Raw genomic sequence first — 18025 nt, 5'->3', positions numbered from 1 at the left:
AGTGAGCCATGATGGCCCCACTGTACTCCAGTCTGGGTGACACAGACCCTGAAAAAAAAAAAAAAAAGAAAGAAAAGAAAAGAAAGGAAAGGAAATCATTGTACTGCAAGGCATTAGGCTTGACTGTATGTTTCTCTTTTCTTGCTCACCGTGCGAAAGCTTCCTGTGGCTGTGGTCTCATTTTCACTAACCCACCACCAGCCTCTACCCTAGAGTGGCCAGCCTATGCATTGTGCATAGGAGACATACAGAACTTCTGGAGAAGATGGGAGTCAAGTTGGTCTTTGAAAGAGGGTAAAATGCAGGTAAATGGGAATATCCTTTGGTCTGTGGGTTCTCTGATAAGAGACAGCAGAGGGTCATGGGCACTGTGAGGCAAGAAGGCAGAGGACTATGGGTATTCTGGTGAAAGGAAGCAGAGAACGTTGGATAAGTTTAAAGCCTTCAGAGGCCAACAGCCTAGATTCAGATCATCACTGGGCAGCCACTCACAAGCGGCCTGATGTTTCGGGAGTTACTTAACCTCTCAGGGCTCTGAGGAGTTCACTCCCAGCAATGTTTGAAGCATGGGTTGGTAGGAAGCTCGTTGCTGGGGAGGAAGTGGGTATGGGGCAGCGAGGTCAGTGGGTCACTCAGAAAAGTGACTAGGGCATGGGGTGGGCCCTGTTCAGAGACCCTAGACTAGACTGGGTGAGTGAGAACTAGCAGAGGTGTCTGAGGAAGCAGAGTGTGGAGGAAAACTCTGCTGCTGGAAAAGCATTCGTAGAAATAGAAAATCATTTCATCTGCATTAGTAGGAGGACATTATGGCCTAAATGAAAAAAAGACAGGACTCTAAATTTGCCCTAGTTAGTGGTGCCTGCTAACTGAGCTTGAGGCCTATTTTCCTTTTTAAAAAATTGAACAATTAGCACGTGTTAGAGAGTTACCAAACTGAGACTTTTTTCTTGACATAATGACAGGCCCTGGAAATTCAGTGGAAGCTTGGCAGAGAGGATGTGGGCAGCCAGTCCCCAGGGCTGATTCTCACAGCGAACCCCTCTCAGCCCCACAAGTTCAAATCATTATGCGTAGAGCTGAGTTTCTAGAGTGGCCCGAACCATAATTGCTTCTGACTCTCCCATCAGTGTCTGGCATAATCTTTGACACACAGGACTGCTATGTTTGCTGGGTTGAAAGAGAGATGGAGAACCGGGTAGCATCCTTACAGCTTAGTGGGAGTTATTGCCAGAATGCTTCAGGGTTGTGGTGGGCAGGAGTCTATAAAGTGATCATCCAGGATCTTAGAGATGAGGGCTGCTTCAGAGAGGTTGGATAATCTCATATTTATTCGTGTAGCCAAGACAGGCCGTGTTTACCAACTATTGTCATACTGATGTGCACTGTGTGGCCAGCATCTGTCTGGTTTCTAAGGAAAGAGCTGTGGTGTGACACAGGCGGGTCAGTCACCATGTGGGGTGAACAGGATGGTTAACAGTCTTAGGTGCTCAGGAGGAGGAATAGTAGGCAAGACAGGTAATTTGAAGTCACTGACTCTCAGAGCTAAACGTTACCTCCGGCATCCAACCGCCTCATTTTGCCTGTAAGGAAATGATGTCACAGATATCCCAGTAGCTTTACCAAAGTCATACCACCCACGCGTGGCAGACCTGGAACCAGCATCCAGCTCAGTGGATAGTTTTCTACTTCCCTCTCCCTATGATTGTGGCAACAGATGTACTTGGTTGCCTAACACTAAGATGGCTTGGTGAAATCTAGAAGACTATTCAGTTGGAATAATTTGGAGGAGCCTTTCTGGGAGAGCCATTTGTCACGAGAACCACAGCTTGGCCAGTTTGTTATTCTGTAAACGCAGAGATTTTGCATGAAGAAACTGGTTACACAAGTTTTGGATGCACTTTTCTATTGCTTTTTCACATACATATTCTGACTTTTCTAATTGCTTTGAGGATCATACTTATTTCCTGCTAATTTATCTAAATTTCCTTTCCTCTCTTACCAAGATGAATCATCTGGCAGGCTTACAGCTGTCTTCGCCAAGTAGCTCTTTGCCTGTCTACTCCCACTGAGGCTGTGAGTGGTTTGTCAGAATGTACATCCCACTATGTGACAAAGAAGCACCTCAAGTGATAGCTTCCTGCCACTTTCAGGGGTTAGGGGTAAAAATATAGTTTTAACGTCAAAAAGTACACCAGGACAGTATTACTAGCAAAAGTGTCTTCAGTACAAATCCTCAAGCAATTCACCCCTACCCTATGCACTGAGTTTTGCCTGACTAGAGACAGCAGGTACTAGAAGAAGTGTAGCCTTCTTGCTTTATCCTTAAGTTCCATTTAGGTGCAAATAGGTGGAGCTTCTCTCTTTTCTGACATGAACCCCTAAGAGAATGAACTATGTAATTTATCTCTGAGTTTCAAAAGTCGTGTAGTTAATGCATCTTATTCAAGCTCTTCTTTTAGGTAACCCCAGAATGGAAGAAGGTGGGAGGAATAGAGTACCTTGATTGGGAGTTGGTCTCTGAGTCTCCAGAAATTCCCAGGGCATCTTAGGGCAGAAAACTATTTATGGCTTAAAAGTTGATTTGCTCCTATGTGAGAAGATGCATGTGGCAGAGGGTGTCATTTAAAGGATAAGCATGCAAAATCTCATTTTCTAAGAGAGAAAATCAATTCAGTGGTGCTTTTATCTTCTGTGCAAATATCCTATTGGTTTTTTGCTTTATGTCTATGGTGCCAAAATACTTGTTTAAAAAATGTTTTCTATTGAAAATACTTAGGAATAGTTAACTAGTTCAGCAATACTCTTACTCCCAGTATCATCAGAGGTAAAGCATCAGCATATTCACCAACATTGAACATTTACTGAATGCCTTCTGTGTTGTGCAGTGTGTGGTGATAGGGATGTCATATAGACAACGTTATTCCTGCCCCTGAGAATCTTACATTATAACTGTGACCTGGTGAATTGCATACAGTATCTACTTACCGAACTTGGACTGAGAAGTTCCCTTCTCCATAGGAGCTATGTATTATTATTATCATTATTATTTCATTTAAACACTTAAAGAATTCTTTCTTTATAGAAGCAGTTGCTTTTTAATCAGTTCATTTTAATAAGCTTAGAAGATATTTAACTATTTATTTGCCAGCAATTGCCACACACACAAAAATGGTATGATATTGACCACGTTTTCTAAAACAAAAATTTGAGTGCCTTGGTCATCTGGAGAACAGCTAGATAGTTGTTTTTTTATTTTGTTTTCAATTTTTTAATTGAAAAAATAAAATTGTGTATATATTATGATACATAACATGATGTTTTAATACACGCACATTGTGAATGGCCAGATCAAGCTAATTAACATATGCATTACCTCACATACTTATCATTTTTTGTGGTGAGAACACTTAAAATCTACACCTTTGGCAATTTTCAAGTATACATTGTTGTTAAGTATACTTAACTCTTTTTTTTTTTTTTGGAGATGGAGTCTCACTCTGTTGCCCAGGCTGGAGTGCAGTGGTGCAATCTTGGCTTAGTGCCACCTACGCCTCCCAAGTTCAAACAATTCTCCTGCTTAGCCTCCCGAGTAGCTGGGATTACAGGTGCGTGCCACCATGCCTGGCTAATTTTTTGTATTTTCAGTAAAGATGGGGTTTCACCATGTTGGCCAAGTTGGTCTTGAACTCCTGACCTCGTGATCCACCCGCCTCAGCCTCCCAAAGCGCTGGGATTACAGGTGTGAGCCACTGCGCCTGGTCTCCTATCTGAATGAAATTCTGTATCCCTTGACCAATATCTCCCCAACCCCTGCTTCTACCCAAACCCTTAGTAATTGCTAGTCTATTCTCTGATTCTGAGTTCATCTTCTTTAGATTCCACATGTAGTTGAGATCATGTGATATTTGTCTTTCTGTGCCTGGCTTATTTCACTTAACATAATGTCCTCCAGGTTCATCCATTTTGTGACAAAACGGGTAGGAAAATTTTATGTTGGCATAAATTTATTTTGATTAAAATTCTATCGGGGAATCTCAGACACATGGCTGCTGCAGCTGAGTACAATAGACAGCAGTACTCTAGCCACCCACCTACCATTTACAACTCAGTGACTGAGATGTCACTGCCTTCTGGGATGGCCCTTGCTCAGTCCCTGAGCTCAGCTTCCCTGTGGAAGCCCTTTGGCTTCCCTACCCTGTGAATTCCTTTAGAAAACAGGTAAAGGGGGATTGAATTTGAATTGCAAATTTCCACCTTAAGTTATGAGGTTTTTTTGTTTTTTTCTTTCCCTGACTCTAAGCATTTAAGTATAACTATTACCCACTGAAATTCCCTATCTACGTGGCATTCTTACCTTCTTTTTTTGGTCATACTCAGACAACTATCCGTGGGCTACAAGGACATAATTTCTGTTATTAGTCTTCTTAGATGTCCAGCCACCTGAAGCATACCTTTAATGAAAATCTAGGGGGACTTTTCACCCCATTCTCTTCCACAGTAGAGTTTCCCTTTATGTAAAGTGGCTTTAGAATTGAAGCTATGTTTTTAGGGAAATAAATGTTGCTGATAGATGGAGCAGGCAGTAAAAGCATCATCTGAAAATTTATTAGTGTAACTCCATGGATCTGTTCAATATAGAAGATGGTCGGCAATGTTGAGGAGGGTTTTGAGTGAAGAGTAATGTGGAGGAGATGTGGATTGATATGTCAATGGTCGTGGGTTCATATTAGAGCCATAAAGAAAACACTTTGTTCTCTTATCCATCATACACATTTAATCTTGGGGATTTTACCATGTGCTTAGTTCACTTTGTAAGTCAAATCCAGAGATGAAAAAGAAGAGTTTTATATGTTTTGCCTGACAGTAGTAATGTTAAACTGTGAACAAATTGGGATGTTCTTTTAAAATCCTGTGATTTATCTGACGCTATTTTTCCCTCTTTAAAATTTAGTATGCTTGTGCTGAACAAAAGCTGCTAGCAATCCCTGGGAACGTTGTTATGGTATTTGCTGAAGTGCTATCTAAAGTGACAATATATTCTGCACACCCTCCCCACCACCAGAAAACAAATGAGTAAATAAATCACAGAAACTGAAGCAACCAGGGCACGCTGCAGCGGCTGTCAGCCAGACGGCTGGCCTCTCTGCATTTCCATTTAGCTCCTGTTATGGTGCGTGTTTATGTTTTGAACTAATTGAGTCATCATTAACTATGGAAGTGGTCGTGGTTTGTTAAACTATTCTGCTGGTAGTCATCTGAGGCCAGACCTGACATGTCTGATATGAACACCAGCTCCGTAGAGGAATGGCCTGGGAGCCTTGGGAGAAACGCTGCCCGCAGCATGGTTCACGGTTGGCTAAAGATCACAGATTCTCGGATGGAATTACTACCACTAGGGATAGATCTGTATGTGCATGGCAAAGTCCAAAAGAGGTCACCGAGTCTGCGGAAAGAGCATGACGTCCAAAATCAGAACTGTATTTAAATTCTGGCTCTGCCACTTACTGTTAAACAGGTCACCTAACAACCCATTGGAGGCTGTTTCCTTGTCCAGAATATTTGCCCTATATCGCCCTTACCATATGTAAAATGGTATGTCTGAACTCACTTGGTTTAACCCTGAGATGTTATACAAATATGAATCGTTATTTATTATGTCTTTTGTGTTCTGGAAAGAGCCTGATCTCTGCCTCATATGAACAGTCCTAAATTAGAGCTTTTTATATTTTTGCTATGAATTAGTAGGTGGATTTGACACATGGTTAGATACTCAAAATGAACAAGTTCTGTTTTAACTTCTACAACTGACTAGTTCCTAAAGTTGTATATTTCTTCCTATCCCCGTAATTTCATTTTGCCATCAAGTTAAAAAACTGTAAGTACTTTAGAGTTTTTCCCCCTACAGTGCTAAGATTTAAGGATAGTCCCCATCAGAAAAGTAGTGAATGAGTTGGAAACAGAGGGTAACTGTTATTACCATCAGGATACGTGCAGTGTTACTACATGGATGCTTTGTGTCCACCGTCAGAGTTAAAAACAATAATAATAAAAATAGATGAGTGAATTGTCTTTATTTTTTTAAGGCCTTGCAACCAGGAGCCACTTGGGATTATTCTTCCCATAAGCAAATGCCATTAGAAAGGGCTCTTATTAGGCATGATTTTTGGAAAGTGTTAGGAATATCTTTCACTAAACTCTCACTGGTCTTTTGTTTCTTACAGGTAGCTTTAACCTTAGGGCCCAAGACAAGTACACAGCAAAAAGAGAAAGATTTTTTTTTTCCCCCAAGAAGGTGAGGAAATGGGAAGATAGAAATACACTTCTGGAAAAGAAGCACAGAAGTTTTATTATTCAGGGAATCTTCTAGGCAGATCTAATCTTAATGAAATTATGTATTAAAAACCCCTGAACTTCAGCAGTGTTTTAAGTATTTATCCTTCAAAGTTGAGTTTTTACAGATGATCAAAGTTGTGTAAATTTAAAGCGAGAAGAGACCTTTGAGTGAGTCTATGTTTGTACATTTTATTTTATGGATGAAGAAATTGAGGGACAGAGAATTTATGTGATAACTAAAATTATACAGCTGGCTAGTGGCAGAGCTAGGAGGGAATGCAGATTTCTTACTTCTACTTGTTCTAAGGCTTACTAAAAATGGGGCTAGATGTCTCTACCCTGGAGAAGAATAGACTTTTAGATCCTAGTGAGATGGTGCTTGATGATTCGCAAGAAGGTTGACTGTCAAATAAAATACCAAAGTATGTCCGAATGTGATGTTTACTGCCTAGCTCATCTGCCATAATTTGGGATTCTTCAGTTATCTTCATAGTCCTGGAGTCACAGTCCTAGAGTCACTCCCCGAGTGATGGTGTAGAAGGCAGAAGGGTCACCGTGTTGAGGTTAGACCTTTGTACACAAAACTAGGCAACCATATCCACCTAGTGGAACTGAGTATTGGGGTTGGGATGAAAATGCTCCAACTTTTCTTCTTACTTTTCTTATGACAGAAATTGTGAGCCTATTGTGACAACAAATTGCCACTCTTCTACCTCATTTGGGACACTGAGGGGCAGATTTCTCTATTTAATTAAAACAAGCGGCAAGCAGGCATTGGTTTTAAATTACTAAGGCTTTTTTTTTTTTTTTTTTTTTTTGAGATGGACTCTCGCTGTGTCACCAGGCTGGAGTGCAGTGGTGCAATACTGGCTCACTGCAACCTCCACCTCCCGGGTTCAAGTGATTCTCCCGCCTCAGCCTCCCGAGTAGCTGGGACTACAGGCCCATGCCACCACACCCAGCTAATTTTTGTGTTTTTTTAGTAGAGACGGGATTTCACCATGTTGGCCAGGATGGTCTTGATCTCCGGACCTCGTGATCCACCCGCCTCAGCCTCCCAAAGTGCTGGGATTACAGGCGTGAGCCACAATGCCTGGCCAATTTTTGTATTTTTTTTAGTAGAGACAGAATTTCACCATGGTGGCCAGGATAGTCTTGATCTCTTGACCTCATGATCCACCTGCTTCAGCCTTCCAAAGTGCTGGGATTACAGGTGTGAGCCACCACGCCCAGCCTAAATTACTAAGGCTTTCTGAGCAAAAGAGTTGTGGGCATATGTTTCCCTTGATTGTTGCAAACATAGAACCTGTCTCTTGGAGCCTCAATGCCCTTTGCTCTAGAAGCCACTGAAAGTAGTTACAGGCTGTTAATGCCATCTGCTTCTATGAAAAGGAACAGTCATAACATAGTGGGCCCTAGAGTCTCAGAACTCAAATATAAATTTTGAGGGGTCTCTCATCACTGGAAGGTAGAGTAGTTTGCATAGGACATCTATTACTGAAGGAGGCTTAGCAAGCTATAGGGAAATGTGTATCAGTTTGTTTGGTTATACCTACTGTTCCAGTGTACTATTAATAGCCACACCCACTCTTACTCTCCAGTGAATGTTGCTTTGGATGATTAATTATCTGCTCATTTTACTTATTAATAGTAGAAATTAAATCAAATGTGCCACCTCAAAAGCTTATCTAAAGTAAAAGTGATTTATGTTCTATGCTCAAGTGTCTTTGTCCAGAGGCACTTAATCTTGGATTAGAATTACCTGTAGTATTCTCTGAAATGAAAGATTCCTGGCCCCACTCCCAGGTATTGTGAGTCACTAGGGCCAGAGTGCACCAAGGAATCTGCATTTTTAACAAGCAGCATTTCTTCTCCTCCCCCAGCCCCTGTCAACTCTGATGCTGGTGGCTGACCATTGAAATAAGGAAATACTGGTTGTCGCTATTAGAGGAAGTGCATACTAAAGAATTAGAATTGTGGACCGCCTTACGAACTGTGGGTTCTCATTTTGTGGGACTGTTGTTTTAACAATGGTTATTTCATCTCCTGCTTAGCCTATTGCAGCAGCATCTTGTTTTTCTGACATGTGTTAACTTCCCCAACCCATTCACGCTGTATGAGAGAGAGATTTCAGAACTCAAATCTGACCATGTTACCCTCACTGCTACCATACTTGAAAGTAGTCAGTGGCGTTCCATTCAATGGCCTCTCATTTTCCTGAGGGTAAAGACAAAACTCCTTGACAAGTGGCCTGGCCCCATCTGCCCATCCAGCCTCATCTCCCTCCCCAGAAACCCTGGCCTACTTTTGGACTTCTCAGTTGCCCTCCCCTCTTCTCATATCATGGTTATTTCCTGGTTAACTCTCACTGTGCCTTCGGATCTCACCTCAATCGGGAAAACCTCTCCCAGCCTCTCATTTATATCACTGTATTATCTGTTCTCAAAGCACCTTCAGACTCTTCCTCACAGCACACACTACAGTGCTCTTTTATGTTTGCTCCTCATATTTTGATTAATCGCTATCTTCCGCAAGACTGTAAGCTCCATGAGAACGGGGGCCACACGTGTTTTTATTCACTTTTGTATGCCTGGCATCTTCCTCAGTGCCTAGCATATAGGAACTGCTCAGCAAATATTAAAGGAATAGCTTGATTAATGAATTACAGAATAACCTTATGGAACATTGATTGAGTCCTCCTGTGTCCTGGAATGGGGAAAGCCAATGACTAGAAGATGAAGAAGTCACACTGACACATTTTGGGGAAGGGTATAGACTGAGGAGCAGCTGGCCATCCATGAAGGGCCATTCTGCCCTCTCTTAGGACTAACCGGGCTTCCTGGGATGCCGTCTGAGTTCAGTTGATGCATTCCAGGGCTTTGTGTTGATTGATGTTATTTTACATAGGCCTGACGATGTTGACTGCTTGAGAACAAAAGATGAGTGCTCCCCCAAATGTGAATCATTCCCCTGGTTACCTAACACTTAGAGAAACTTACAGCTCTAAGGATTGCTTTATGTACCAACAAGGTGAAATTTAATTTAAACCCTTCGATGCAAACTGAGCTCCTAAATCTTTAGCTTTCTGAGTCGTAGCTGGTATTTGTTGAGGCAAACAAGCTTATGGTCTCAATCATATATGAAATATGTCGGGAGTAAAAGTTGTTTGTATGGTAGCCTCACTTTTGTAGAATTCACTCTTGATTAAACGCCATAAAAATGAAAACAGGTCACCTCTAAAATCAACTTATTCTCTTCAACTTTGGCATCCTCGTGAGTGGGCCTGGTTTATTTTTCTTATTTCCCTCGAAGAGGTTCATAAGACGAATACACAGTATTTAGCACTACACATTTTTGACTCTCTCTCTTATACCCTTTTCACTGTGTATATCTCAGATTCTTAATTGGCAAAGGACCTAAAATTTCTATTTTTTTTTCTGGTTAAAGTGAGTTATTTATTTTTGGATAGAATCCATATACTTGATTTTTAAAAATACTGTCATGTTTTTATGAGTGTAAGATACATCCAGCTGCTATTCTATCTAAAATGGACTATGGTGATCTGTGAACAGGATATAGCCACATTTCTCTCCGCTCTCTCAGGTCTTCCCTCTACTTCTGTCTCTCCACCTGTTTGTTTCTTTTGCTCATTCACTTACTCTAAATATGTCCCTTCCATTTTCTCTCTTTCCCAATGTTACATTATACTCTAATACTCTCATTGGTAAATGACTAAGGAAATGAAAGGTTAAGCTTAAATGATTAAGAAACAAGAGAGAACCCCACCTTATGGATTTGCATCAGGGCATTTTATCATGTAGAGCACAGGCAAGTATGCCCTTTAGGTCAGTGACTAGTCTGTGAGCAGCATGCAGACGTGGCTTTTGGTCCTGGGTGGCGTTATGTCAGAGCGGCTTTGAAGCCTCTTTGTCATGAACACATTGGCAGTCCTTACACCCCAGAACCATTCAAAGTGGCCCCGTGACTTCCAGCTGCCAGGATCTGTGTCAGAGAACACTTTTACGTGAGAACTACACAAAGCCTCACTGCCTCCAGCAGGCTGGAAGAGCCGGGAAATGAATGCCCCAAGAACTGGCCTCAACTAATGATTCCTCCACGGTTGGGGCACCAACACCTCAGCTCTCTCACCCTGGGGTTAGATAATTCTTCCCTTCCTTGAGTCACTTCTCTACCTCCCTACTGGTATTTCCTGCATCTCCCAAATGAGCTACTTGTACTCAAATCCTTGTTCTCTAAGAATTTAGGCTAGACACGAATGATTTAGAAATGCTAACTGAGAAATTGAACTGTAAGTGATATATTTTACAGGGGGACGAGTGCAGTATGGCTCATGCCTATAATCCAGCACTTTGGGAGGCTGAGGTGGGTGGGTCACCTGAGGTCAGGAGTTACAGACCAGCCTGGCTAACATGTTGAAACCCCATCTTTACTAAATACACAAAAATCAGCCTGGTGTGGTAGCACATGCTTGTAATCCGAGCTACTCAGGAGGCTGAGGCAGGAGAATCACCTGAACCCGGGAGGCGGAGGTTGCAGTGAGCTGAGATCACACCACTGCACCCCAGCCTGGGTGACAGAGGGAGACTCTGTGTCAAAATAAATAAATAAGTAAGTAAGTGATATTTTACAGGAAACTGTATTTTCCAAACCTTGGCTCCTCTACCAGTGCCCTTCATCCCCCGCCTTCTTGGCTTTAGAAATCTCTTCGTACATTCCCACCTTTGCTACTCTCTCTCGTGCTCCCTCTTCTCTTTAGTTCTTCAAACAACCTCATTTTTTTGTATTTTGAAAAAGGTTTCCACTTGCCTCCACAATGCCCTTCAGCCACAGTTCTTTAGATTTCCTTCCCTGCCGAACTTTCAAATGAGCATCTGAGAAAATTGCCTCTATTTTCTCCCTTTCTACTTTTTGCTTAACCACTGACAATTTGGGTACCATTGTCACACTTTAGTCAAATAGCTCTCAAGTTACCACTAACAACCTTCTTATTACAAAATGTAGAGGGACTTTGTTCTGTTCTCTTGTCATTTCTGCTACCACTGAGTGCCTTGACAATGTTTTCTTTCTGAAAACTGTATCTTGAGTAATTGAATTCTTAGAACTTTAACCCTGGAAGAGACATTGAGTCCAACTCATCACTTTATCTCTGGGGGAAACTGAGGCCTAAACAGTTGGAATGATTTGCCCAGAAAGTTCCAGAATTGTAAAATCTGAGCACTGAATTCAGGGCATCTGACCCATTGTCCGTGGTAGATTCTGAACCACCATAAGAACTGCTTTTGGTAAGTCCTGACCTTCAACATATTCCTGATTTTCATTTCCTTCTGTATAAAGACTTTCCAACTAGTCTCCTAGCTCCTTCCTTCCACAGCCCATTCTCCACGGCAACAGTCAGGATGATGTTTCTAAAATGTAAATCAGAACCTACCACTCCTCTACCTCTAGACTTCAGTTCCTCTTTAGTGCACTTGGAATAAAATCCAAACTTCTTCCTGTGCCTCGCAAGACCTTCTATGGTCCAGCTCTCTTTCTGATCTCATTTCCTGCTAGCCTTCCTCTTGTAGTCGCTATGCTCCACCACAGACCCTCCCTCAGCTGGCCAGTAAGGCAGGCCTGGCCCGGCCATGAGTATTTGCTTTGCTAGTCCTTCTGCTGGGAATGCTGTTCCCCAAACCACTGCCCAGCTACTTCCTCCTCATTGTTTGGCCTTTGCTGTAATGGCCACCTCCTCACTCAGCCTCACTCTGTTGTTAGGACATCTAACATTGCCCCTAACCATACCACTGTCCATCACATGGTGTTATTTCCTTCATAGCATTTACCACCAGCTATTAATACATTATTACATTACTTACAGATTTGATTTGGAGTTTGTCATGTTTCCCAACATTAGAATATAATTTCATGGAATATAGGAATTTTGTCTTGTTTTCCACACTCCAGGCCCTAGATCAGCAAATTCCAGTCATCAGTGTTTAACAAAACATTTGTTGGATGAACAAATGAATGAATTGTGTCTGAATTTTTGTCTCATTTCCAAGCATCCTCTCTCCCTCTGTTTCTCCCCAATCCTATTACTCAACTATTCTCTCAAAAAAATTTTCTCTATTATAATCAAACTGATTTCCTTGTAAACCTGCAAGGACAAAACTTACTCTTGACTGGGAGCCTTTTAAAATTTTCTCTTTGACCAAACACCCACCCTATGCCTCTCTAACTATTTAAGTTGTATCACTGTGTTAGAGTATGTGTCACATTCAGTTTCCATGGAATCATGTCTCACAGCTTTCATTGACTGCCCTTTCTTCAAATTATGGAAAGTGACCCTTACATTTTATGTAATCTAAATACTCATATATAATCCATATTGTCTTTAATTATTTCTACATCATAATACCTGGGCACCATATCTAGGCACTTTAAGAGAGAGAGAGAGAGAGAGAGAAAGAGTGTGTGTGTGTGTGTGTGTGTGTGTGTGTGTGTGTGTGTGTGTGTGTGTGTGTTTGAAGGGTAGAGCAGTGGCTCCTCATTATTTGCAAATTCTGCATTTGCAAATTTTCTACTCACAGAAATTTATTTGCGACCCGAAAATCAATACTTGTGTCACTTTTGTGGTCATTTGTGAACATAACGTGGAATGGTGAAAAATTAGTCCCCCAAGGTTCACGTTACTGGCTGAGATGGAGCAAGGCAGCACTGTGCCTTGTTGTTTTAGCTTTCATGCAATAAACTAGTGTCCTGTTTGTGGTCTATTTAGTGGTACGTTTTTTGTATTTTGTGCTTTTTGTTGGTGATTTCACTGAAATGGCCCTGAGTGTAGTGTTGAAGCTTTGTCTGGTGTTCCTAACCACACGTAGACTGTGATGTGCCCTACAGATAAAATACCTGTGTGTTAGATAAGCTTCCTTCAGGCATGAGTTACGGTGCTGTTGGCTGTTAGGTCAATGTCAATGAATCAATAGTATATGTTAAATGTAAGGTGTCTTTAAATAGAAATACACATAAAACAGGACTATATAATGGCTGGTTAATGAAAATGTGACCAGAGGCTCACAGGAACCTAACTCTGTATTTCCCCTAGGAACAATAATTTCACATTTCCTAAGTTGGTGTTCTGTTCATGAAAATTTTAGAGAACATAACTACTGTGAATAACAAGAATTCACTATATGGTGTGTGAGTATATATATGTTGGCATTAGCCTCATTTAGGAGTTTAGGAGACAAAGACATCAAGACTTATTGAAATTAAAGTTTGTCCAAGGCTAGGTGCGGTGGCTCAGGCCTGTAATCCCAGCACTTTGGGAGGCCGAGGTGGGTGGATCACCTGAGGTCAGGAGTTCAAGACCAGCCTGGCCAACCTGGTGAAAGCCTGTCTCTACTAAAAATACAAAAACTATTTGGCCATGGTGGCAGGCGCCTGTAATCCCGGCTACTCGGGAGGCTGAGACAGGATATTCGCTTGAACCTGGGATGTGGAGGTTGCAGTGAGCCGAGATCATGCCGTTGCACTCCAGCCTGGGTGATAGAGCAAGTCTCCATTTAAAAAAAAAAAAAAAGAGAAGAAGAAGTTTGTCTAAGATCATTTGCCAAACTGCTAAATAAATGGTAGACCTGAAATCTGGCTGCCACATTCCGAAGTCTTTTGGCTTTTCATTTACCACCCCAGTGGCTTTTCTTTGTTTTAATTAGCTATTGAGCTCTGATTATTACAGGATACTTCTACAGACACACACATACACACACACACACACACACACACACACACACACAGAGTCATGCACCTCATAAAGATGTGGGTCAGTGAGTGACAGGCCACATGTGTGATGCTGGTCTCTTAAGATTATACCATGATTTTAGTGTACCTTTTCTATGTTTAGATATGTTTAGATACACAAATACTTGCCATTGTGTTACAGTTGCTTACAGTATTCAGTAGAGTAACACGGTATATAGGATTCTAACCTAGGTACCATATAGCCTGGGTGTATAGTAGGCTGTCCCATCTAGGTTTGTGTAAATACACTCTATGATGTTTACACAATGATGAAATCTCCTAAGGAATGTGTGACTGTGTATATGTGTATTTATTTGTATGTGTGGATATATGTTTGTGTGTGTATATACATATGTATATGTGTAAAATATAAGTGGAATATGCTGAGTTGAATGAAAAACTACAGAAAAGTCAAATGAAGATAATTTTAAAACAGCTTGCTTCATAAACCTAGGTTAGTGTTTATTTACAGTCATCCCAAACTACAAAAGAGAAGTAAAACTGCCTCTTTGTTTAGGAACAATATATACAAACGTCATCTTTTTTATCATGGAAATGTAAGTCTGACAGGTGGCCAAACCCTAAAAATTCAAAGCTATAAAATTGCTTCCATAACCTGGACTTGTTTCCTGGCCTGTGGATGTACATCTTAAACTTGCCTGTCATTTATCTGAGCTGAACTCACACCTGCGCATGGTATACAGTTAGGCATGCTTAGGTCTAATTTCCTAAAGAACTACAACCTTTCTAATCAGTTACGCATTTATATATACAGAGATGACAGGAGGAATTAGATCCTGAAATCTGTGCATAACAGGTTCACATGGATGAATTCACTGACTTTGTGGTCTAAAGTGATTTATATATACACACATATACACTGATATATATGTGTGTGTAAATATATACATATACATTAAGACATATTTTTACATACTTTGTAATTTGTTTTCATCACTTAAATATTTTTGGAACTTTCAAAGCACCTTGATGAACACAGTTTGAAAATGCTGTGTTTTTTTTTTCTTCTTCTTGTGTTCTTCTTTTCTAAGTAGATTGTATGAGCTCCCTAAGGGTAAGAATGATATCTTTTGTGCTTCTGTATTTGCAAATAGATCTTAGCTTAGTACTAAAATATAGAGAAGTCTCTTACCACTGATAATCCAGTTTTGTTCAGATGGTTGATAACAAGCTACATTAAAGCAAAGATTTCTGCAGCATTGCGTATAGAATTAAGTAGTGTAATGGAAGGATGTCACCTGGTTGTGGGGAGCAAGAGTCTCTCCATGCATAAAATAGATGTGTGTTTTTTTTTTAATATGGTTATCTCTTGATACTTCTTTTTCCCTTGAAAATGAGAGCCATTCATGAGGCTTAACTTAATACTTCTCAACTTTCTTTCTTTTTTTTTTTTTTTGAGACGGAGTCTCGCTCTGTCGCCCAGGCTGGAGTGCAGTGGCCGGATCTCAGCTCACTGCAAGCTCCGCCTCCCGGGTTCACGCCATTCTCCTGCCTCAGCCTCCCGAGTAGCTGGGACTACAGGCGCCCGCCACCTCGCCCGGCTAGTTTTTTTTTTGTATTTTGTAGTAGAGACGGGGTTTCACCGTGTTAGCCAGGATGGTCTCGATCTCCTGACCTCGTGATCCGCCCGTCTCGGCCTCCCAAAGTGCTGGGATTACAGGCTCGAGCCACCGCGCCCGGCCTACTTCTCAACTTTCAAAAAGCTTCCAGGGATAAGGTTGAGTGAGGGGCTTCCAACATTGAGTCAAGACAAAATAACGTTTTATGTCTGCCTCAAGGCCATAGTACGAACACTGTACAGTGTTACAGAAAGGGACTAAGGGATCCTTAAAAGTTGTGTCATTATTGAGCTGAAAGAACTAATAGGTATGAGCTTTGAATTCTGAAATCACTCTTATTTCAGTATTTTGTGATATTTTACATTCTTTTAATTAAGTGGCTACATGTCCAGTGACTTTAATGATCCTATCTTGAGGAGCTATGCCTTTCACAAATCAAAGTATCAAAATTGATCTATTTTTCAGCAATTTACCGTACAGTTGAGTTTCATTGTGCAGATAAAATTGGATTAACCACATGACCCCACCTGTGGCTTTGCTGGCTCAGTCACTTCTCCACCTGTGCAAAGGACATCTGCATTCAAAGATGGCGACCCAATGGCTTTGTCCTGCCAGGGTTCAGTAAAAATATCTACATTTTAAAAAATAAACCCCTCTCAGAATTTGTTTAGCAAATTCCCAGCCCCAGAAGAATGCACATGCAGGAGAAGGATTCCAGCCTTTTTAGCCTCCCACTCATGCTTATTTTTCAGTGGAGATTATTGAAAACAGTAATTCTTTCTTGCTTCAGGAAAAGCTGTCAGAGGAAGAGAGAAAACATAAGGAAGCTTTGGAAGATCTTCACATGGTGGTTGATGAGGATTCGAGGAGTGAAAGCAGCAGTACAGATGAGGGGAAAGAAAAGACCAAATTGCTATTAGAGAGATTGAAAGCTCTGGAGGTAAGAAATGAAGCAATTTTTACACTCTTCAAGAAAAATAAGTGTTCTGCTTCTTTTATTGGCACTGGTTTTCAGTGAGTATAAATCTTCCCTTTTCAGTTCTCCCACACTAATACGATCTATCATTTCCTACTGAGATTTGCCTACGATGAACAAAAAGTTAGCACTGAAAGGGTCTTGACTTTATATTGTTTTAAAAGGAGTACATAGGGCAGTAATTGATTTTAACTTAAATTCAGCCCTCAAACTGGATTAATTCCTAAAATTGCAAGCTCCTTGAGGTAAGGGGCTATGTGATATTTTACTTTGTTTTCGCGAGTAACTGGTAGAATGAATGAATGAATGAATGAATGAATGAATGAATGACTAAGCAAAATATTTAATAGTATGTAAAGATGATTGGACACACACAGAGAGATGTTAAGCAGTATAGTCATGTCTTTAAAAAAATATGCAGGAATTAAACGTGTAAAGCATCTAACAGTGGAACTGAAACTGGCTAAGGAGACTTAAGGAGATTTTTGGAGCACTGACATTCTCCAGATACCTCCAGATCAGTATATGATGACACTAGTCTGTTACTTAGTGGCATTTGACATGATTTCAAGTGTTAATTCTTGAATTTTACAGCAGTCATGAAAGACCATTCCAGTTACTAGTTCTTGATTGAAATGTCGCATGCTTAAAGACTCAGCAAAGATTTTTTTTCTATGAGTTCACTTACCTCCTTTCGATAAGCTTATAAAGGGCCTTCACCCAGCATCTAAAAACACAGTTCTACCATAGAGTCTACAGAATCCTGAAAACTCTACTAGCATAAAGGAATAAGACCTGGAGGCCGGGCACAGTGGCTCACGCCTGTAATCCTAGCACTTTGAGAGGCTGAGGCAGGCGGATCACGAGGTCAGGAGATCGAGACTATCCTGGCTAACACGATGAAACCCCATCTCTACTAAAAATACAAAAAATTAGCTGGGCGTGGTGGTGGGTGCCTGTAGTCCCAGCTAGTGTGGAGGCTGAGGCAAGAGAATGGCGTGCACCTGGGAGGCGGAGCTTGCAGTGAGCAGATTGTGTGCCACTGCACTCTAGCCTGGGTGACGCACTCAAAAAAAAAGAAAAAAAAAAAAGAAGACCTGGAGGGGTCTGGTTTTCTATGCTTGGTTTCTGCAGTGCTACCTCGGATCTACCACATTGTCTGTAATGAGCATATCCATTTTACACTAATTTCCTCGGTGATAATAAAGCAGAATGGTGAGATGATGCACTTTGAAGCCCAGTTCTTGGGATTTGGTTTGAATCCCTGTTCAACTACTTTCTAGCTTTGAAACCATCAGCGTTACTTAGGCTCCCCATGCCTCTGTTCCCTCAGCTGAAA

At 41.2% G+C, this 18025-nt stretch overlaps 1 protein-coding gene across 4 annotated transcripts in view; it reads left to right on the top strand.

Moving 5' to 3' along the window:
* Window positions 1-18025, top strand: part of NCKAP5 (NCK associated protein 5) — a 983044-nt gene that overhangs the window by 675212 nt on the left and 289807 nt on the right. For all 4 annotated transcript variants that reach the window (XM_077956875.1, XM_028830652.2, XM_077956874.1 and 1 more), the window contains one exon: window positions 16501-16650. In XM_077956875.1, the coding sequence (XP_077813001.1) occupies window positions 16501-16650 (150 nt within the window). The remainder of the gene's footprint in view (window positions 1-16500; window positions 16651-18025) is intronic.

Source organism: Macaca mulatta, chromosome 12, assembly GCF_049350105.2.
Source record: "Macaca mulatta isolate MMU2019108-1 chromosome 12, T2T-MMU8v2.0, whole genome shotgun sequence".
Lineage (NCBI taxonomy): Eukaryota > Metazoa > Chordata > Mammalia > Primates > Cercopithecidae > Macaca > Macaca mulatta.
This window is presented reverse-complemented; position numbering and strand designations above follow the sequence as displayed.